This window comes from Hyperolius riggenbachi, chromosome 3, assembly GCF_040937935.1.
Source record: "Hyperolius riggenbachi isolate aHypRig1 chromosome 3, aHypRig1.pri, whole genome shotgun sequence".
Taxonomy (NCBI): domain Eukaryota; kingdom Metazoa; phylum Chordata; class Amphibia; order Anura; family Hyperoliidae; genus Hyperolius; species Hyperolius riggenbachi.
This window is the reverse complement of record NC_090648.1, coordinates 501,357,271-501,380,645: the sequence shown is the minus strand read 5'-3', so window position 1 is coordinate 501,380,645 and position 23,375 is coordinate 501,357,271. Positions and strand designations below refer to the sequence as shown.

The following is a 23,375-nucleotide window of genomic DNA, read 5'->3' as shown; positions in this document are numbered from 1 at the left end:
AGCTGTTCTAATCTAAATAATACACAGGCAGTGTGCAGAGAGGGGCCTGGAGGGGGGAGATGAATCACAGAACCACAACACTGAAGAACTTGGCAGCCTTCCAGACACAGGCCGACAAGTCTGACAGGGGAAAGATACATTGATTTATTACAGAGACTGTGATAGTAGAAAGTGCTGCAGTAAGCCGGAACACATTAGAATAGCTTTTGGAACTTGTAGGATGATAAAAAACAGGATGCAATTTTTGTTACGGAGTCTCTTTAAGTTTTTGTTCTGGTATGTTGAAATGTTTTTTATGTTGTATTTTGTATGCAAAACTAAAAATACAATAAAAATGTACCTGTTAAAGTGTAACTGTCGGGCATAAAATCAAAAATCAATTCTTTCTTTTTATCTGGTAAGCAAGTAATAAGGATGCTAATCAGTCAATCCAAAAGTTAAAATCACTATTACTTATCTTGCTGATAAATGATCATTCCCCGGTTTACCTGATTCTTATTTGGTACGTTGCCGCACAAAGGAAGTTGCAGTGCATGCTGGGTTGTCCTTTTTTGCTTCTGTACATTAGTTTAGTCTGAGGGTAAATAAAGAAGCAAAAAAAGACAACCCAGCATGCCCTGCAACTTCCTTTTTGCGGCAATGTACCACATAAGAATCAGGTAAACTGGGGAATGATCATTTATAAACAAGAAAAGTAATAGTGATTTTAACTTTTGGATTGCCTGGTTAGCATCCTTATTAATTGTTTACCAGATAAAAATAAAGAATTGATTTTTGATTTTATGCACGACAGTTACACTTTAAAAAAAAAAAAATCAGGGAGAGGAAAGATTTTACAATGGGCAAACACTGACTACATAATCTATAAATGAATATTGTTAACAATAAGAAATTTTATTAATTATGTTCTCTTCACTGCAGTTCCTCTTTAAATTGTAAAAACGTTTGTGCAGCCCTGATGCACGTTCATATAGCAGGTTTGTAGCGAGGGTGGGGTTCCTCTTTAACAAAGCTAGCATTCAGCCACCCCGACAGCTCTTCCTCTCTCGGTTAGAAGCTCTTTACTCGTGAGACCCTCTGTCACATCTACCTCAGGTAACCTTTTGTGAGGCTGACATTCAGAATGTGACCCTTTCACCGCAGACACACGACGCAGCGCGCTTCCTGCGCATCCCAACCCTCAGCAGGGCATTCCTTTCATCCTCGCAATCATACACAACCAGAGTGAGAAGACCCAGTGTGAACTGCACAACTTCCTCCCATTCTCCTGCAACCAACAAGAATCACAAAACTGACATAATTCATGATGACAAATTAAATTCCACTTTGCTTTCTTCAGATCAGTCATATGATCGACGTACAGGCAGGGCCAGATTTAGACCAAGGCCACCTAGGCCATGGCCTAGGGCACCACAGGAGGAAGGGCACCAAAGCAGCAGGCTAAACTGATGCAGCATTTGTAAGGTTGCAAATCCTGCAATGCAGGGAAATCAGGCCAGCGCCTGACTGCGGTACTCTGCTGCTAGCCGCCTGTGCAGCAGCCACCTGGCAGCTATGGACTTGGGCAGCATTGGAGACGAAAAGGAAGAGGAAGCTTCTGCACTGGAGACGAGTGGAGAATTCAAATGAGTGACACTGATAGCTGCTGCGGTGGGAAGGTGAGTCACTTACAGTAGGTAGTAGAAATCTCGCCAATAAATTTCTCCCGCCTAATGTGCCCCCTTCCTGCAGAGTAAAGTGCGCAGCGGAGCGGGCTGTCATTTAATCTTACCATTGCCTCTCCGTGTGTACTGGGATCTCATCTGGTCTTCCTGCTTCCTGTGACGTCACAGGAAGCAGGAAGCCGAGAAGAGCCAGATCCCGGTACGCACGGAGAGGCAATGGTAAGATTTACAGCCTGCTACGCTGCGCACTTTACTCTGCAGGAAGGGGGGGACACTGGGGCACATTAGGGAGGGAGAAATTTAATGGCAGCGGCCATCCATCCCGCATACCGCATCCCCGGGGCTGGTGCCTCGATCAGTTTTTTTTCTCGTCTCCTCCCCACCCACGGCCACCCTCATCCTCCTTCCCACCCACGGCCACCCTCACGCTCCTCCCCATTGGGGAGTAATATACCTCCCAACATTTTAATTAATGAAAGCGGGACACTTACGCCACACCCCTAACCACACACCCAACACCCCCCTAGTCACGCCCACCAAAAAGTTTTTAAATAAATATTTATTTCCATTAATAGTACGAATAATATTAATATTACTCCCCAAGGGGGAGGGGCGTGAGGGTGGCCGTGGGTGGGGTGGAGGGTGAGGGTGGCCGTGGGTGGGGAGGCGGGTGAGGGTGGCCGTGGGTGGGGAGGAGGGTGAGGGTCCACGTGGGTGGGGAGGAGGGTGGCCGTGGGTAGGGAGGCGGGTGAGGGTGCCCGTGGGTGGGGAGGAGGGTGAGGGTGCCCGTGGGTGGGGAGGAGGGTGAGGGTGCCCGTGGGTGGGGAGGAGGGTGGCCGTGGGTGGGGAGGCGGGTGACGGTGCCCGTGGGTGGGAAGGAGGGTGGCGGTGGCCGCGGGTGGGGAGGAGGGTGGCGGTGGCCGCGGGTGGGGAGGAGGGTGAGGGTGCCCGTGGGTGGGGAGGAGGGTGAGGGTGGCCGTGGGTGGGGAGGAGGGTGAGGGTGGCCGTGGGTGGGGAGGAGACGAGAAAAAAACTGATCGAGGCACCAGCCCCGGGGATGCGGGATGGATGGCCGCTGCCATTAAATTTCTCCCTCCCTCCCTCCTAATGAGCCCCCAGTGTCCTCCCTGCCTGCAGAGTAAAGTGCGCAGTGGAGCGGGCTGTAAATCCTACCATTGCCTCTCCATGCGTACCTGGATCTCATCTGGTCTTCTCGGCTTCTGGCTTCCTGTGACGTCACAAGATGCAGGAAACCGAGAAGAGCCAGATCCCGGTACGCACGGAGAGGCAATTGTAAGATTAATGACAGCCCGCTACGCTGCGCACTTTACTCTGCAGGAAGGGGGCACATTCGGAGGAAGGGAGGGAGAAATTTAATGGCGGCGGCCATCCATCCGCATACCACGTCCCCGGGGCTGGTGCCTCGATCAGTTTTTTCCCCCCTCTCTCCCCAGCGGCTGGGACCAGGGGGGGGGGGGGCAGCGCAGGATAGCGGGAGGGCCCCCCAAAATCGGGACAGTCCCAACAAAAACGGGACGGTTGGGGACTATGACATAGGAGAAAATAACGTATGGTTCATTTTACTCTGGGAGAACCGTACTTCTCATTTATATGTGTTTACATGTATTTTAAATTTTAACCGTTTTGCAATAGTGCTCCTTTAAACTATAAAAAATGAGATTTACTCACCTGGGGCTTCCCTCAGCCCCCAGCAGCCGATCGGTGCCCTCGTAGCCCCGCTCTGACGCTCCAGGACCTGCCGGTGAACACTTCTGGTTTGGCCGTCACCGGCCGACAGGCATGGGAACGCGAGTGATTCTTCGCGTTCCCAGCCTGTATATCGCCCCCTATGCTGCTATTGCGGCCTTCTGGCCGGCCAAACCGGAAGTGTTCGCCGACGGGTCCTGAAGCGTCAGAGCGGGGCTGCGAGGGCACCGATCGGCTGCTGGGGGCTGAGGGAAGCCCCAGGTGAGTAAATCTCATTTTTTATAGTTCACTTTAAGTGACATAACGATATGCTGTGTACAGCGCTGCAGAAGATGTCATTGCTTTATAAATACTAAATGCTAATAATAATATAGTGTGCATATTGTTTGGACCAGGACTGTGGAGTTGGTACAAAAATGATCAGACTCCTCAGTTTATGAAACCTCCGACTCTGGGTACCCAAAATTGCTCCAACTCCTCAGCCTGCCCTGGTTTGGGCATAGCGGGAATAGAGCCTAGAGGTAGTTTCCCCAACTCTGCACCGGAATCATTACTATCACTGGGATGTTTGAGGTTTGGTAGTTGGAGGTGGTTGGAACAATAACAGATTAGCTTTACGTATCCTAATAAAACCTAACTGTCCCTGCGTCATCCTCCTGTCCGCGTGTCCATGGTTTTGCGCTAGTGCACGTGTGTTGGGACAGGAGGAGGATGGGGACAGGGGGGCGGGCGGCTGTTGGTGCGGGAGGCGGGCGGGAGGCGGGCATGCGGGTGTGCGGGCGCTTGCGCACTGACATGCGGGACAGACCTAGAGCCCGTTTTTAAACCCCTAGAACCTAATAATACTTCAGCCTAGGACAAGTTCATTTTGCATGCTTTCGTTTTGTTTGTTTCCCAAAATAGCGTTGTTATTTAATGCCTCCAGAGGAATGGATTAATTGATTTTAATTACAAGAAAATACACACCATTGATGCTGCAAATAGATTTTATGGTGATTACACCGAAGAAAGTATATTGTTTCCTAAAGGCATTTAGCTAAAAAAAAAAAAAATAAATGCAATTTTCGCTGTTTTTTGCATTTAACCCTTAATACTTAGCTTGTAGAGATTTGCTCCCTGTTTTTCTATGAGCCACGGCTCCCCTCGTTTTTTGTCCTTCATAAGCCCACAACGCACACCCCTCCGCTCCCCGCGTGTGCCAGCCCTATGCACTCAGCCCAGCGCGCACACCTCTCTGCTCCCCGCATGCACCAGCCCTATGCACTTAGCCCAGCGCACACACCCCTCTGCTCCCCACGTGTGCGAGCCCTATGCACTCAGCCAAGCGCACACCCCTCTGCTCCCCGCGTGTGCCAGCCCTATGTACTCAGCCCAGCACACACCCCTCTGCCCCCCGTGTGTGCCAGCCCTATGTACTCAGCCCAGTGCACACCCCTCTTCCCCCCCGCATGTGCCAGGCCAGCCCTATGTACTCAGCCCAGCACACACACCCCTCTGCTCCCCACATGTGCCAGCCCTATGCACTCAGCCCAGCGCACACCCCCCTCTGCCCCACGCGTGTGCCAGCCCTATGCACTCAGCCCAGCGCACACCCCCCTCTGCCCCACGCGTGTGCCAGCCCTATGTACTCAGCCCAGCATGCACACCCCTCTGCTCCCCGCATGTGCCAGCCCTATGTACTCAGCCCAGCATGCACACCCCTCTGCTCCCCGCATGTGCCAGCCCTATGCACTCAGCCCAGCATGCACACCCCTCTGCTCCCCGCGTATGCAAGCCCTATGCACTCAGCCCAGCGCACACACCCCTCTGCCCCCCGCATGTGCCAGCCCTATGTACTCAGCCCAGCGTACACACCCCTCTGTCCCCCGCATGTGCCAGCCCTATGCACTCAGCCCAGCATGCACAGCCCTCTGCCCCCCGCGTGTGCCAGCCCTATGCACTCAGCCCAGCGCACACACCCCTCTGCCCCCCGCATGTGCGAGCCCTATGTACTCAGCCCAGCGCACACACCCCTCTGTCCCCCGCATGTGCCAGCCCTATGCACTCAGCCCAGCGCACACCCCTCTGCCCCCCGCGTGCTCCAGCCTTATGCACTCAGCCCAGCACATACACTCCTCTGCCCCTGCGTGTGCCAGCCCTATGTACTCAGCCCAGCGTACACCCCTCTGCCCCCCGCGTGTGCCAGCCCTATGTACTCAGCCCAGCGCGCACCCCTCTGCCCCCCGCGTGTGCCAGCCCTATGTACTCAGCCCAGCGCGCACCCCTCTGCCCCCCGCGTGTGCCAGCCCTATGCACTCAGCCCAGCACACACACTCCTCTGCCCCCGCATGTGCCAGCCCTATGCACTCAGCCCAACGCGCACAGCGCTCTCCCCCCTGCTGAAAGCGATTTTGGAAGCAGCGGGGTTCAGACCTGGGAGGGGAGGAGAGATTCGGTCTCTGGCAGGCAGCGTGCGAGGCAGGGAATTATCTGAGCCAGTCGTTTCATCGGGGAGCAATTATACACAAGTGGAAGGCATGTTTTTGTAGAGCAGCAGCTGAGGACGTGGACGGGGAGTCGGGCAGAGGGCCAGCTGTGAACCGTTCTGCGCAGAGGTCTGCTGCCGCCATCGTGTACTTTATACTGACAGGGTCTGAATAAATTATGCAGTATTTATTTTTGCATTATTGATCAGGTAGCTATTTAAAAGTTTTTTTGTTTTTTTTTAAGTAAAGTAGCCTAATGTACGTCGCTAGCTATCTCCTTTATTAGAAGTGATATCTACAGGGCCGGACTGAGGCCGGGTGCACACATAACATAACATGAAACGCTGCCTTTTATGTCATGTTTCATTTCATGTTGTGTATGTTTTTTCTTGCTTTATTACTGCATTTTTGGTGCGTTTGCATTAGCGTTTTTTTTACAGCAGATGCGTTTTACTAGCGTTTTGCCTTCGTTTTAATGAGTTTGCGATTCGCTTGTGATGCGTTTTTTCAATAGCGTTTTTATTATCATTAGGAAGACAGCAAGAGGTGGAAATACATCAGAAATTTTTTTTTTCCAAAAATTCATAGAAAAACGCATGGAAAACGCACACCATTGCGTTTCCATTGAATTTCATTATGTGCGTTTTTGCTGCGTTTTTGAAGATTATGCAACAAAACCTGCGTTTTAGGAAACGCACGCATCAAAATGCGTTTTTCCTGTGGCCCATAGACTTCTATTAGTGGCAAAAACATAGCGTTTTCCACAACGCTAGAATTTCTGCCATGTGTGCACCTAGCCGGAGGGACGGGGAAAGCTTTATTCACCAGGGAACTGTATAAGGGGGGGGGGGGGGGGTGTTGTCACTGGACACCAGCAAATAGTTAGGGGTGTGAAGGGGTACTACTAGACACCAGGGAACTGCTTACTGGTAGGTGGAGAATCACTAGACACCAGGGAACAGTATAGGGGAGGGAGTGGTGCCACTAGACACCAGGATTGTATAGGGGAGAGAGGGCACCATTAGACACTAGGGAACTGTATAGGGGAAGGAGGGGACCAGTAGAAACCAGGGAACTGTATAGGGGAGGGAGGGGCCACTAGACACCAGAAAACTGTATAGGGGAGGGAGGGGGGCCACTAGACACCAGGGAACAGTATAGGGGAGGGAGTGGTGCCACTAGACACCAGGATTGTATAGAAGAGAGAGGGCACCATTAGAAACTAGGGAACTGTATAGGGGAAGGAGAGGACCAGTAGAAACCAGGGAACTGTATAGGGGAGGGAGGGCCACTAGACACCAGGGAACTGCTTTATTGAAGCAGCACAAGTAACTAATTTTTATTGGTTTATTTCATTTTTGTGGACTAAGCACAGCTTTTACTGTATGTATAAATTATTTATGATGACTATTATCTGAGAAATAGAACATTTTATCATGTTTTCTATTTTAATTACAGTTTAAATTCATTCAGGAGTCGGAGTCGGTGCATTTTTTCCCGACTCCAGGCACCCAAAATTACTCCGACTCCACAGCCCTGCTTTTAAGGTGTGCTTTAAGAGTAGACGGTAAGGCCTGAAATCCACTAGAGAGCTTTTCTGAGCGTTTAGGGATCATTTTAAATCGCTACCTAAACGCTCTGCCAATGTAAGTAAATGTAACAAATTCCACAGTAGCGATTGCGATTAGCAAAATCGCAATCGCATGAATGCAGCATTTTGGAAGCGTTTGCGCTTCAGTATAAAGTATATAAGCGCTGGCTAATCGCTCATGAATCACTACACATAGGGATTTGTGTACGATTTTAAATTACTGCAAACTGTAAAAAAAAAAAATTATAATAATTTGAAAGGGCCAATCAGAATTGAAATCGCTAATTGCAAATCGCTACACAATTGCTGGCAAAAAGCTTACACTTTTTAAAAATCGCTCCCAAAATCGCCTGAAAACGATCATGAAATCAATTACAAACCGCTAATTAAAAATGCTAGCAAATGCGATTTGCCACCTGTAGTGGGTTCCAGGCCTAAAGGGCGGGCATTGGTAATGGAAGGAGCTGGCTGTGGAAGCAGCAAATTTGGGCGCATGAGACAAGTGGACAAAAAGGGCGCCACCATTTACTCTCATAATAAATATTGTTAACGATTTCAAATGGCGCCTGGAGATTATGAACGTTTTCAAACTGCGCTTGTGATGATTTCAGTTTACAAAATGCGCCGTGACGAATAACGTTTACAGAAATACTAAACATATCTATCGTATTTAACTAAAACGTTATTTAAAATTGTATCCCTTACTGTTTGTAAAACATTATTATTCACATAATAAAGCGATCAGTAAGTAAATTGTAACATATTTTTTACAGTCACTATTTGTAAAACATTATTATCCACACAACAAAGCGATCACTAAGGGAGGTCTTAGGATTAGGCACCACCAGGGGGGATTTAGGGTTAGGCACCACCAGGGGGGATTTAGGGTTAGGTACCAGCAGGGGGGATTTAGGGTTAGGCACCACCAGGGGGGGGGGATTTAGGGTTAGGCACCACCATGGGGGTCTTAGGCTTAGGCACCACCAGAGGGGTCTTAGGGTTAGGCACCACCAGAGGGGATTTAGGGTTAGGCACCACCAGGGGGAGGGGGGGGGTCTTAGGGTTAGGCACCACCAGAGGGTATTTAGGGTTAGGCACCACCAGGGGGGGTCTTAGGGTTAGGCACCACCAGGGGGGTGTAATGGTTAGGGATAGGTAGAGTTCTGTGTGAGAGGTTAGGTTTAGTTGTAGTAAAATGTAAGTAATATTTACTAATGTTTTACAACAGTTATTACGAACGTACTTATATATTTTTTTCATTGTTATTAACAATATTTTCAGATTTTATTACATGAAGAAACGATAAATTAAGGTTATACACAATATTATACAATTATAACGATTATACTTATATTATCGTTTTTTAACAAACGTAATTATAAGTTTCACTTTTAAAACGGAAGATTATCGTTTTCACAATTTGCGATTTCATACACATTATTAAAGGTTTTTTTAATTTGTAAAACATTATTGTAAACGAAATACAACACAATATTTTTATAAACACTATTACCGCTTATCGTTTACACCACGCGCCCTTTTTTTCCCCCCGACGCCCTTTTTGCATGTATGCGCTGACTGTTAGAAGTATGACAGTGAGGTGGAGCGAGGGAAGAAACCAGCAAGAGGAAGTGACTGTTGGAGAAGAGAAGTGTCTGCAGTAATGACTTCCAGCCTGAGTGACAGGACTCACCGACTTGCGTCTCACCTGCTTGAGAGCTCTTCCTCAAAGGAGAGTTTAGACCTGCTCCGAATCTCCCCTAAAATACGAGAACCTGCCAGGAAGCGAACAGAGGTTGCCAGACATGGAATCCCGCATCCTTACAGACAAGGCAGAGAACGGAACATGACACTGTGAGACATGCGAACAGCTCAAGGATTCTATAATCTGCACAGTCCTGCGGCACAATCTCTCATCCTTAGAGGAGCGCCTGGTTTAGTAACATACGTCAAATACCACGCTGGATCCGGAAAATTAATCCAACTGTCATCGTTCAGGTCAAGGGGGGGGGGGGGGGGGGGTTTACAGACCATCTCTCCAGGCAAAGATCTAAATATAACGTCTTTTAATTAGCTGAATACCCAAATGCTCTTTTTTTTTCATCGAAGCGACAGTTCTGTGGCTAAAATTCCTTTTTTTTTTTTTTTCAATAAAATGACTGTTTTCTGGCACAGCTCAGCTGAAGGAGTTAAAGTGGAACTCTTGCACAGGACAGACGGAAAACATAGTGAAATATACCTTGTATGTAAGAGCAGGGGTCAGGAACCTTTTTGGCTGAGAGAGCCATGAACGCCACATATTTTAAATTGTATTTCCATGAGAGCCATACAATATCTTTCAAACTGGGACAGTGTGCATGCGCAGCAGAGGGCTCACATCCCTGTTGCTATGGTGATGTGTATACAGTTAATCCGCCGGGCAGCGGAAGTGTCAGACACATCTTCAGCTTCTCTTGGGTTTCAGCAACATCAGCAATTTCGATCTACACTGCATATAGAGCCAGACAGGAGAAATACCGACTAACAGCTTGTACAATTAGCTAACTGACGTGGGGGTTGATTCACTTTGTAGGACGAGATCCTCGCACTTTAGCCCAATAGGCTGACCTGTCAAGTGACAGGGAGACTATTGGGCCAATCAAAGATCGGGGATCTTGTCCTACAAAGTCACTGGACCTGACAGGGCCCAGAGTGGGACAATTGGAGCAGCTGTTAGTTTTGAGGGGAACGTGAGTAAGTTAGTAGTGCATGCTACAGCAGTAGCTTGCCTACTATGAAAATGTTACTAGCGCTGCCACACTGAGCTGCGCTGCTTGAGCCGTGTAGCTTAGTGAATCAACCCCAACTGATTTGTCTGTGAGCCAGATGTAGCCATCTAAGAGCCACATGTGGCTGCCGAGCCCTAGGTTCCCTACCCCTGATTTAGAGAGTTAAAGAGAAACTCCGACCAAGAATTGAACTTTATCCCAATCAGTAGCTGATACCCACTTTTACATGAGAAATCTTTTCCTTTTCACAAACAGACCATCAGGGGGCGCTGTATGACTGATATTTTGGTGAAACCCCTCCCACAGGAAACTCTGAGCACCGTGGTACTCCTGGCAGTTTCCTGTCTGTGAACCTTGCTGCATTGTGGGAAATAGCTGTTTACAACTGCCAAAAAAAGCAAGCAGCACTTTATCATCTGCCAACAGTAAAAATGTCACCATGTGATGTGTCAGAATGTAAATCAGAGATTTAAAATATTTTACAATGGGCAAACACTGACTAAATAATTTATACATAATTATTGTAAAAATGAAGCACTTTTTTTATTACATTATTTTCACTGGAGTTCCTCTTTAAGCCTGTCTAATTCCCCCCTCATCTGTGACTAAATCACACCTGGAAATTGATCTCTCAGCTGTGACAACTGGCTGACTCGGCAGAGTAGATAATTTGTAAACACAGGATGTTAACCCTTTGTCTGCTTCCATGAAAGCTGGAAGTAGACACACTGCACATTTATTGCAGGATTTGTCTCAGCTGTAACAAAAGAAATGTTTTTTCTGTAAAGGTTATTATGCTGTTGCTTATCTATTAGAGCAGAAGAGGAAGTTCTGAATTCAGGTCCGTACTAATGGCAGAGTTTAAAGCTGTAATTAACTGAATTCTGATGAGTAAATTCTAAAAGTTATGTGAACGTTTGTTGAAATGTTTGTTTTTTATGTGAATAGCGAATAAACGGAAATTTAAAAACAATTTGTGCGCTACCGTAAGCAAGCTAGTTTCTGGTGAAGCATCAAAATGAAAATTTGCAATTAATTAAAATAATTTATCACTTTTACCATTTAAAGAAAACCTGTAACTAAAAAAAAGTTCCCCTGGGGGGTACTCACCTCGGGTGTGGGGGAAGCCTCCGGATCCTATAGAGACTTCCCCCGTCCTCCTGTGTCCCACGGTGGTCTCGCTGGGCCCCTCTGAACAGCGGGGATGTAAATATTTACCTTCCCGGCTCCAGCGCAGGCGCAGTATCGGCTCTCCGCTCGGAGATAGGCAGAAATAGCCGATCGCTGTCGGTCTGCTCTACTGCGCAAGCGATAGTCTCCTGTCCCTGCGTAGTAGAGCGGACCCGACAGAGATCGGCTATTTCCGTCTTATTTCCGCGCTGAGAGACGCAACAGCGCCCCCCGCTGGAGCCGGGAAGGTAAATATATCAAGCCTTATCAGGCTTGTGGAGCCAGGATTACTGGAGACTTCGGGGGAGCCAGCGCTGGACTGCCTGCAGCTACAGGGGAGGGGGAGGTCTCATTGGGACCCTGAGGCTTCCCCCTCCCGAGGCGAGTACCCCCCAGGGGAACTTTTTTTTGTTACACAGTCGCTTTAAATTCACAAAATTCAAGGTTTTGGTAGATTCAGAATTCCCCAATTCAGTATCTTGAGTTGGCAGTTTCTCCTGTTGTACATTAAAGCTTTGTATGCACACTAGATAATCCATGGTCGAGACGGACATGCTAAGCTGTCTTGGCTGTGAATATATTGTCCGCGCAGCTGCCATGATGGATTGCAGATAGGGCCGGTTCTAGACTTTCTGCTACCTGAAACAAACTTTTGAGGTAAACCCCCTCCCCAAAAATGCATATATATTACTTTTTTCCTATGTTGCTGTCACTTACAGTAGGTGGTAGAAATCGGACAGAACCGACAGCTTTTGGACTAGCCCATCTCCTCATGGGGGATTCTCAGGGAGTGACTACAGCGTAACCCTCACTGATAAGAAATTCCAACTATAAAACACTTTCCTAGCAGAAAATGGCTTCTGTGAGCAGGAAAGAGATAAAAAGGTTCAAAGTTCATAGATTTTAGTTCTGGCATACTTCAATGAATGTGTCATTGATCAAAAACAATAAAACAGTTAAAACTTAAAAAGTAGATTTAAACAGAAAATAAAACTGCATGAGAAGGTAGGAACGCTACCACCACCGTTGCTTACCCCAAGGGAGCAGGAACCACAGGTCTCAGGAAATGCAGGTAGAAAAATAATATCCCGCTACACCAAGGGTGGGTGTAAAACGTTTTCTTTCTTTATTGATACATCAAGACACACAAAAGGCTGACACGTATCGGAGCTCTGAAATGCTCCTTAATCATAGCCAGCATATACAGGTTCAACACAGGTTTAAATAGTCGGGTGTCCGCCCACATTGGGCATGGCCACCCCTCTTAAAGTGACATATACATTATTACTTTTAAATAGATATTTATTAAAACGGGAGGCTCTATGGATATGGAAGTTGGGCACACGCATTCCAGCGGGCCTAAATTACAAAATGGATGTTAGTTTAACATATGACATAAGAACATAATCCCTTTGAGCTTCCCCTTGCCTGCCTTTTTCTCCTTTCCTCCCCCTCCCCTTCCCCTCCCTTTCCTTCCTTTTTAGTATTCCGACTTTGTTCATTATACCGTTTGATCAACTATGTCTGTGTCAGGCTGCTTATTTTGATGTGAATCTATGTCACCATTGGTTTTTAACTTTTTGACTTTTGTATGTTGGGTCTGCCATTTTAAAAATAATAATGTAGAAGGAAGATAGATACAATCGTTTATTTCATTCGTTTATTTTTGCCTCGGGTGTCCTTTAAGGATGTTCCTAGCATATGGAATGGCACATACACAGGCAATTCTCGTAAAGCAGGAATCCCATTACAGGTCCCTGAGATAGATATTGCCCTCTGCAGTAATAATCACACACACAGTAGGCTTCTCGGGGTGTTCAGCATCATTGGCGTTCAAGGACACACAGCGTCGCCGCTTCCTGCGGAGAGCGACAGATGCAGCACCGCCCTCTCCGGGCCGCGGGCCAAACATCACATATGTCCCCGTGCCATCGATTAACTTGTGCCGCATACTGGGAACGCGCTCTTACATACACTGGATGCCAGGGTGTAGGTGGTTAGAGGGAGAGTGCCAGGAACGAACCGGTGCGGCACATCTAAGGTGTTCCAGGGAACCGCGCCGCTGGCAGAGCGAACGAGGAGCGTCATCTGCGCTCGCTCATCTGTAGCTACCGCTGAACTCCGTGAAATGACCAGGCCAGCTCCTCCAGCTGCGGCAGACTGAGGTGCGAGAGGGTCAGCTGGCCTATCTCTCTCTGCTACAGGTGGTCAATGAGATGGTAAGAAATACAGCTTGCATGCAAATATACAGCAATTTGCATGCGGTCTGGGGCATTCAGGGCCTGTAATAAGGTTCTCCAGGACTAGAGGCGGAGATTCCAAAGTGCCCTCCCCCGAATCTTTTCCTCCCCAGTGTAAGCGACCACAGATAACAAAATTAATCACAGGTGGCGACATCTTTAGTCCTGTCAGGTGAACTCTGCGGAATGTTTGTTAAAGAAAATCTGTACTCTAAATTTCTTACAATAAAAAGTATACCATTCTATTCATTATGTTCTCCTGGGCTCCTCTGTGCTGTTTCTGCCACTCCCTGCTGCAATCCTGGCTTGTAATTGCCAGTTTTAGGCAGTGTTTACAAACAAAAGACATGGCTGCTAACCAGCATGTGATGGGCTGAGAGAAGCTCAGTCTGTGACTCATACAGAGCCTGCGGGGGGCGTGGAGAGGGTGTGTATAGCTTCTATCCTATCACAGCAGAGCAGCACATTCCTGCCTGAGCCGACAAAAGAAAGAAGATTAGATAACAGAGATAATACAGCCACTGTGCAACTAGGAAAGGCTTCAGTAAGACAGAGCACATTAGAACAGGTATAGGAACTTATAGGATAAAAGAAATAAGGCTGAAAATTTTGTTACAGAGTCTCTTTAACTGAGAATTCTAAATCAGCCTAGGCTAAGCATCACTGAGAGGGCGGGGCTTCATACCAGTATACAGTAATATATAGCTATAGGAAGTCTTTGTGATGTTGAACCAGGAAAATTTGCATAAAAGTAGGTATCCCTAACTAAAGAGCTTGGGGCCCCAGTGCGAGTGTTACATGGGCCCCCAAGCTCTCTATTGATCTGGAGCTCCAAAACCTACCAAGGCTAGCTGCAGTGTCAGGGTAGGAACACACTAGCTTACATAATGGAAGGTAAAGGGACGCATGAAAAAACGCATATGTTTGCGTCCTGCTATGTGCGTTTTAGAAAATGCTGAACTTGCTGCATATTTTTCCAAAACGAATCTAAAGGTGGCCATACATGGTACAATTTTTCAATTAGATAATTTAGTTCGATTATCCCGTTAGATTGAATATGAAGATTTTTCCAGCATGTCCGATCATTTTTCCCGAAAAAACGGGATAATCGTTCGAATTTCTTGATCGAAAAAAAAAATAATTTTCAACTTTCATTCAATTCGATCATTTAGATCGAATAAACGGGAAAATCGAAACGTTTTTATTATACCGTGTATGGCCACCATAAAACGCACCTAATGTATGTGAATGGTGACGCAGAGATATAGCGGTTTATTGCGTTTTGTATGCTTTTTTTTTTTAAACCAAGTTTGATTATGTATGTCCTCTTCCTGTTGACCTTCTAGTGATTTGCATTAAACGCATATAAAAAATTCATACAAAATATACGGTACTTGCGATTTATATGTGTGAAGCGCAGACGCATTAAAACAAAGGAAAAACGCATGCGCAAAAATGAAACAAAACACTCTTAAAATGCAGCAAAAACACAGCCTTTCACGCAACGCCTAACGTGTTCCCAGCCTCAGAGAGGTGTAATCAGAAAATTGTTAGTTAAGGGTAAGAATCAGGGGCGTAACAATAGACCCTGCAAGGGATGCAGCCACAGGGGGGCCCAGAAGCCGCAGGGGACCCCTTCGGGGATAGGTTTCTTTTCCCTGTCCTGAGAGACTGACAACTAAAGGTGCGGAGAGAAAAAGCTTTCTGCTCTCTGCACAATTGTTCTAATGACTGCATCTTCTCAGCCACTGATAAGAAATCATACAAAGATTTGTAGACAGTCCCTATTTAGTGTGCAGCATGGTCTTGTGTGCAGCGCCCAGCCCCCATCCTCTCTACCCCTTCCCAAGGGCTGTGTACTGTAGTGATGCTAATAAGTCTGCAGAGCCAGTTCTGCTTCATCAGAGATGGACAGAGTGAGTGTAATAAGCTGAGGCTGGGAGCACACTCATCTGTCAGTTTTCTGTATGCGTTTTCTGCACACCATGTGTGTCTGTATGTGTGAAAACATTCACGTTTTATCACAGAAGCTAATGTAATTGATAGAGAAAATACATGCAGTGCTTCACTGCTGTCTGTTTCTATCTGCATGGGGAAAACATATCCAAGTGTGCACTAGCCAATTGAATAACATTGGTTCTCAGTTTACCTGTGCAGAGGGGGACGGGGGCCCCATCCAAAGTTAAGCAAGGGGGCCCAGTGATTTCTAGTTACGCCCCAGTAGTAGGAATACACTAAGCAGAATCGCATGTGCGTTTTCTACTATGTGCTATGGAAAACGTATTTGCGATTTTGCCTAGTGTGTTCCTACCCTAAGGGTTACCACTATTCAGTGCGCATAAAGAGGTGTTCATTACCAGCTTAGCAACAACAAAAAGCTAATAAATAGTTGTTGTTTTTTTAATACCCTCTCCTTCCTCCCCCTCCCCCTTTTTTGTTTTTTTCTATCTCTCCTCCTCTTTTCTCTCTTCTGTTTTCCACATAGTAAGAGATTAACCTTTTGGGCACCGACGTAGGTTGAATCAACGTCCAGTAGGTAGTGCTACCATTCTGACCGGACGTTGAATCAACTTCTGCACTAAAGAACCGCTCCCGATGCGATCGTGCGCACCCGGAGGGGGAGATTAAGCTGTCATATGACAGCTGGCATCTCCCCTCAGTGATCAGCAGCCATCGCGTATGGCTGCTGATCACGTGACCACTACGATCGCCGTCGGATCGTAGTGATCAGTTTGACAGCGGCGGTGGCAGGGGGGAAAGAAGAGGATCCACTCACCTCCCTGCCGTTCCAGCGAAGATCGGCGCTCCCCTCCGCTCTGGCCGGCATCTCTGCTCCGTCTGACGTCAGCGCCGGGTCCCGGCTTGATGACGTCATCAAGCCGCCACCCAGAACTGAGCGTCATTCGGAGCAGAGATGCCGGCTGGAGAAGAAGGGGGCTACTGCGGCTCATCGCTGGAGCCTGGAAGAGGAGTGATTGCTGCTGGCGTAAGGGGGGGGACACTTGCCACCATAGGGGGGACACTGCCCAGCCAGCCACAGACAGGATCCGGCCACCTGACCCCCCCAAACGTGCGCACACCCCCCTCCGCCGCAAAATGCCCTGGTCCTTAAGGGGGGTTAGGCGGCCGGTCCCGAAATGGTTAAATAAGAGATCTGTGTAGGATAGAGGAGTACATAATAAACAAGGCAATATATCCAGTGATGTATAGGGGTTAAAATCTGCTGACAGCCGGGTATTGCGTGACTTCATGTAATAGGGATTTTGTATGGTTATAGTGAGATTGTACTCATTGTAATAAGTATATATTTTATGAATGATCTAATAACATGATGATCCTCTGCCTCTAAGGGCTCGTTCCCACTGTTGCGACGCGATTTCGGCCGCATTCCGACGCTTGTAAAAAGGCATGCGGATGCGTTTCCGCATGCGTTTTTACCCGCGATTTCGCATGCGATTTCGCATGGCAGGGTGCCATGCAAAATTAACCATGACACTGCCAGGGCAAAATAAAATTAAAAAAGGTGCGAAATCGCACGCGAAATCGCGGGTAAAAACGCATGTAACAAACGCATGCGTTTTTACTATTAAATACATTAGCGGCGATTCGCACGGATTCCCGACGCAGGCGAAATCGTTGGCTCTTTTGTGCGTTTTTTTTACCGCTGAAAAAAACGCACCTCAACAACGCTACAGTGGAAACAGGCCCATCCACTTGCATTACATGTGCGGATCTGCATGCGTTGGACGCATGCAGATTCGCGATAGTGGGAATGAGCCCTAATACTTTGAGGCCGGGAGCACAAATAACATAACATGAAAGGCTGCGTTTTATGTCATGTTTGCATTTTTTTTACTGCAGATGTGTTTTTCAAGTGTTTTACGTGCGACTTTAAAGAGAACCAGAGATGAAGCACCCTCTTGTATTTTACCTTATAAATCAGTGGGAACATGACAGTAAACACCTAATCTGCTCTTTGTTTCATTGTTCTCTGTTTAATCTGACTGTTATCACCTCTGATAAGAATCCCCGACTGAGCTCAGTCTAGCTTTGCTATGGAAAGATTATAGCTGAGTCCGTCTTCCCTGGTGTCTTTTCAAGCCCAAGCCTGCCCCCTTGTGGCTCTGCTATAATGACTCAGCTATAATTATTCCCTGCAAAGCCAGACTGAATGCTCAGTCCGGGATTCTTATCACAGCTGATAACAGACACTTTTAGCAGTGAGGAGGAAACAGAGAGCATGGTAAGTGTTTTCTCTAAAGTTCTTACTGATATATATGGTAAAATACACAAGGGTGCTTCCTCTCTGGTTCCCTTTAAATGCGTTTGCGGTTCGCATGTTTTTCATGCGTTTTTATATTTCCATTTATGCAAATCACTAGGAAGACAACAGGAAGCGGAAGTACATCACAAAACATTTTTTGGGGGGAAAAAAAGGCATATAAGAAAGCATGGAAGACGCAAGAAAAACGCATACCATTGCGTTCCCATTGACTTTCATTATGTGCGTTTTTCATGCGTTTTTGAAGACTATGCAACAAAACCTGCGTTTTTGAAAATGCATGCATCAAAAACGCATATGCGTTTTTGATATGCGTTTTTTTCCTGCAACCCATAGGCTTCCATTAGCAGCAAAAATGCAGCATTTCCGGCTATGTGTGCGCCTAGCCTTAGCCATAACCCCTGAACAAGCATGCAGCAGATCAGGTGTTTCTGATATTGTCAGATCTGATAAGATTAGCGGCATGCTTTTTTCTGGTGTGATTCAGACACTTCTGCAGCCAAATAGATCAGCAGGACAGCCAGGCAACTGGTATTGTTTAAAAGGAAATACATATGGCCGCCTCCATATCCCTATCAGTACGTTTGTCCTTTAAAGGAATCATCAGGCGAATTTACAAAAATCTGCTTTACTCACCTGTGGCTTTCTCCAGCCCCTTGCAGTCGACTGTCCCACACTGTCACCTCCGCTCTCCGCCGCTGTCGCCGCACGGTGCAGCCCTTACTGAGCCCGCTGTCAATCCCAGCCACGCTGTGCACAGAACTCTCAGTAACAAACATTCCGTACAGATCACCTGACAGAAAAGGCTTGGTGTTTCTTTAACAGTTTCACAGCATCAGAACTTTGTTTTTCTTACCCAAGTTTCATTTTTAGCTGCACAGAAGAAAACTGCCCGGGCATTTTTCCCATGATGCTGTGCAAAGCATGATGGGATTTCTGATGTTGTTGTTCTCGCTCTGCTGTTTTGGTGCCATTTTTTTTTACTTTTTAATTTGAGATTTTAAGCCTAGCACGCGCAGCTGGGAAGGGTGATCAGGACACAGGACAGTTGGAACTGTGTCTCATGCTCCCTGTCACCTCCTTTCAACCAAAAAGATGGCTGCCCCCATGAAAAAGATGGCTGCGCCCATGAAATCATAAACATTTGCCTGTTCTTTTAAAACAGGGCGGGTAAGAGATTATATTACCTATCTATTTTAATTAACATAACTAATGTAACTTAACAGTATGTTTGTTTAGGCTGAAGTTCTCCTTTAAGCACATCACCTCAGGCACAGTGTGGAGATAGCGCTGCTGACAGCTATTTGCCGGGCACTTTTATGACAGTAGCAGCTGAGCTGAGGATACAGTTGTGGCCCAGCGAGGATGAGATCTTCCAGATGCTGTTGCCGTGCCCTGGCTTGGTTACCCTCCATTGCATCCATCTCATCCTGTCACAGCACAGACATGTCGCTTCCTCTCAGCCTCCTAGGTGAATGTCCTGATTTATGAAGTGGTAGCATTAAATCTAATAAGAGCGCTACAAGATCATCCATGCTCCCATAAATGAGATCTCCGCGTAACACGCTCTGCATAATTACTGCTCGCTTGTTTAATTATCTCCAGACAATCACGGCCTAAAAACTGGAACGTGCCTTGTGGGCAGTGGCTTGCCTGCAGGAAAAGGGGACTAATTTGTAAAAAAAATGAAAATCAAGGCCATTATTAGACTTAGGCCTTCTGGGTAGTCACCTAGGGCATGGAGTGGGTAGCGGTGGCGGCGGAGGACTGTGTCATATTTGGAAAACATACATTGGGTATTGGTGTATAATAGAAGAAGTATATAATATTTGGAAAACATACATCATGTATTGATTTATCCTATATAATAAAATACAAGTGTCCCTGCGTCTGTCCCTGTGTCAATGCTTTGCGCTACTGCACATGTCAAGCACTGACAGCCGTTGGGACAGGATGCAGGGCGGGCCAGTCGGCTGAGCGGTGGACTGGCGTGTGCGCGCGTGGAGGGCGGGTGCATGCGCACTGACTGGCGGCGTGAAGAGACCTAGAGCCTATTTTTAAACAGGCTTAGGTCAACTAGTTATATAATAAGTATATAGTATTTGGCCAACATAGATCAGGTATTGGTGTACAGTACTCACAATGTCATTTGTTTGTATTGTAATGTATTCTCAATCCAAGGTTTTAGTGTGTATATATATTATTATTATTGGTTTATAAAGTGCCGACATATTCTGTATATAATAACTATATAATATTTGGCAAACAAACATCAGGTATTGGCATATTATAGGCATCCTATATAATAATAGGCAACTGTCCCTGCGTACAGCAGGGACAGTTGTCTCTGTGTAGGTGGGTCCGTGCTTTTTGCTACTGCGCATGTGCGCAGCACGGACCGAGCCTAACACAAGCAGGAGGACAGGGCCAGGGAGCTGGGTGGGCGTGTGAGCGGGCAGCCGGGTGTGCAGTGGGTGTGCTATGCAAAAGCGCTTAAAAAAGTGCTTAAAGGAGTTATCTGGCAAATCGTCGAAAAAAGACTTTACTCACCTGGGGCTTTCTCCAGCCCCTAGCAGCCGACTGTCCCACGCCGACCCCTCCGCTCTGCACCGCCGTCCCGGTCTCCATGCTCGCTGCGGAAGCTGACCCCGAGGTCGTCCGCACTGCGCCTGCGCGAACCGCCGCTGTCAATGAAGCCCATGTTGTATGCGGTGATATGGTATTCACATAAGGCATAAAAAAATAGATTGGTTGTATGTATTTAGAGAGTTTAGCCTGTTTAAAGAGACTCTGAAGCGAGAATAAATCTTGCTTCAGAGCTCATATTCAGCAGGGGCATGTGTGCACCTGCTAAACCACCGCTATCCCGCGGCTAAACGGGGGTCCCTTCACCCCCAAACCCCCCCTTGCAAAATCCACGACCAACTTGGTCGTGGATTTTGCTCCTCCTGGAGGCAGGGCTAACGGCTGCAGCCCTGCCTCCAGTTGCGTCTATCAGCGGCGCATCGCCGCCTCTCCCCCGCCCCTCTCAGTGAAGGAAGACTGAGAGGGGCGGGGGAGAGGCTGAGATACACGCTGACAGACGCGCGTGGGGCAGGGCTGCGGCGGTTAGCCCTGCCCCAACCAGGAAGCGCTCCCCCGCTGCACCGAGGGGATTTGGGGGTGAAGGTACCCCCTGTTAAGTTGCGGGATAGCGGCGGTTTAGCAGGGGCAAACATGCCCCTGCTATCTATGAGGTCTGAAGCGAGATTTATTCTCGCTTCAGACTCTCTGGGCCTTGTTCACATCTAAAATTGAAAACGCAAATACAAGCATTTTGCATTTTTGTGCGCTTTTTTTTTTTTGCGCCACTGCACGCTGCGTTTTTCTTAAAATCGCTTTTCTAAGCGCTTTTCCAAAGCGTTTTTTCATTCAGTCCCTGACGCAAGTCAGGAAGTGAACTCTTTGATCCGTAAAATAATACAATGTATTTATTCTTAAAAACGCGAATGCAATCGCTGCACAAAGCGATTTTGTGAGCATTTGCGTTTTTCCTATACCTTCCATTGAGGCAAATTGCCTCAAAAATGGTACGTGCAGCGCTTTGCTGAGCGGATCGGAAACAAACCGCTCAGATGTGAACTCTCTCATAGAGAATCGTTGCACAAGCGCTTTCAGGGCGATTTTGAAAATCGCCTGCGTTTGAAGAAAGGGCAAAAAATGCCCTCAGTACATCTGAGGAAGCTTATTGTTAAGCGAAGCGGCTGTCAGGCCTCTGTCACTCCCACCACATATCCGCTGTCTGTACACCGTTGAGTAAAGGTACCCTATTTGCAAGTTACAGTGCCTCAAGCTTTTTCTTCTGTTGCACATACAAGATCTCTAGAAAAGTATTGTTATTTCTGCAACAACAGGTGATATAAACACACCCTGTATTAAAGGGAAGGTATTCATTCCATTCTCAACCGTTTCGTGAATTTGGTTTTTGTCCACAGGCTTTATTAAAGGCCGGTGCACACCAAGAGCGGTTCTGAGCATTTTCTAAAATGCTTTCGGGCTGAAAACCGCTTGGCTAATGTAATGCAATGGGCTGGAGCACACCAGAGCGGTTCGTTTTGTCCCCAAACGCAAACGCCTCGGATCCTGCAGCATTTTTGCAGATTTCTGAGGCGTTTCTGCCTCAATGTAAAGTATAGGAAAGTGGAAAACCGCTCTGAAAAGCGCTAGATCAGAGCGGTTTTCCAGGCGTTTTTGTTACAGTTGCTGTTCAGTTACAGCTGTACTGTGACAAAATATAAAAAAGGCTACACAAAAACGCTCCAAAAAAACGCTGGGCATGATTAGAAAATCGCTCTGCACATGCCTAGAATCGATCAGAAAAAAAGCTTCAAAAACCGATATCGTTTGCGGATACGCTAGCGGTTTTCGGTGTGCACTGGCCCTAAATTAGGTTTTCTAATGATTACCAACTCGCATACAAATTTGATGCAAATTATATTCCGCTTGGAAGTGGACCAATCAGAGTGGCAGGATTGACTGGCCCGATTCCGAGCTGTATACAACTTGCGTTTCATTTTGCATGCAAGTGGGACATCTCATGGACCATCTCTACTCCGCTTCTGTGCAGACCCTTGGGAAAAGCTATAAGCCAATCGCAGAAGCCGGGGCATGAGGATAAAACAAGGGAACCCGCTGCTTTCTGCACAGAATAGAATGTGAACTGAGGGGGGAGGTGTATATGTCTGCGCCTCCCCTGTGGACGCTCTCTTCTCTATGTTCCAAACTGTCAGTGTATGTCAGCTATCTCTCCACTCGCACTTTATTAATATCGATTTTTCTCTTCCCCTCCCCTCGTTTCAGTCACAAAATCCGCAAAGCTGTATCCGACTGGGGGATCCCTCGATTTTTCCCACATTATGATGCAGGGAGATGGACGGCGGAGGAGAAATGACAATTATTTTGACGATATTCCGCGGTCGAAGCTGGAAAGACAGATGGCGCAGGTAACCGCTTTGCAGAATCATGTATTGGGGCTCATGTGTTGTGAACTGGGGCTTGCCCTGTTGATGGTGACTTAAAGAGACACTGAAGCGAAAAAAACATATTATGATATAATGAATTGGTTGTGTAGTACGGATAATTACTAGAACATTAGTAGCAAAGAAAATATTCTCATATTTTTATTTTCAGTGATATCGTTTTTTTTTATAACCTTGCATCATTCCCTAATATTTGCAGTTTACACACTACTCAGCGTTCTAAATGATTTTACAGAATAGGCTAGTGAACTTTTGAACTGTTCTCTGCAGAAAAAAAAAAAAACAATACATTGACAGACAGTTGAGACAGAGCTCTCTGCGACTTTGAAAGTCGTGGAGCTCAGTGGCTCTTTTGCATAGATAAAAACGGGAGTTTCTTAACCCTTCCTGTACTGGAAACAATATTAGACTTATGTCTCTGCTCCAAGTCCTAATGTTTTATTTCTTAGCTGTACTACACAACCAATTCA

General features: G+C 46.9%; 1 protein-coding gene across 2 annotated transcripts in view; it reads left to right on the top strand.

Moving 5' to 3' along the window:
* LOC137561759 (ankyrin repeat and sterile alpha motif domain-containing protein 1B-like) overlaps positions 1–23,375 on the top strand; it is a 145,559-nt gene that overhangs the window by 19,356 nt on the left and 102,828 nt on the right. For both annotated transcript variants that reach the window (XM_068273109.1, XM_068273108.1), the window contains exon 2: positions 22,727–22,869. In XM_068273109.1, coding sequence (XP_068129210.1) covers positions 22,783–22,869 — 87 coding nt within the window. In that variant the 5' untranslated portion in view covers positions 22,727–22,782. The remainder of the gene's footprint in view (positions 1–22,726; positions 22,870–23,375) is intronic.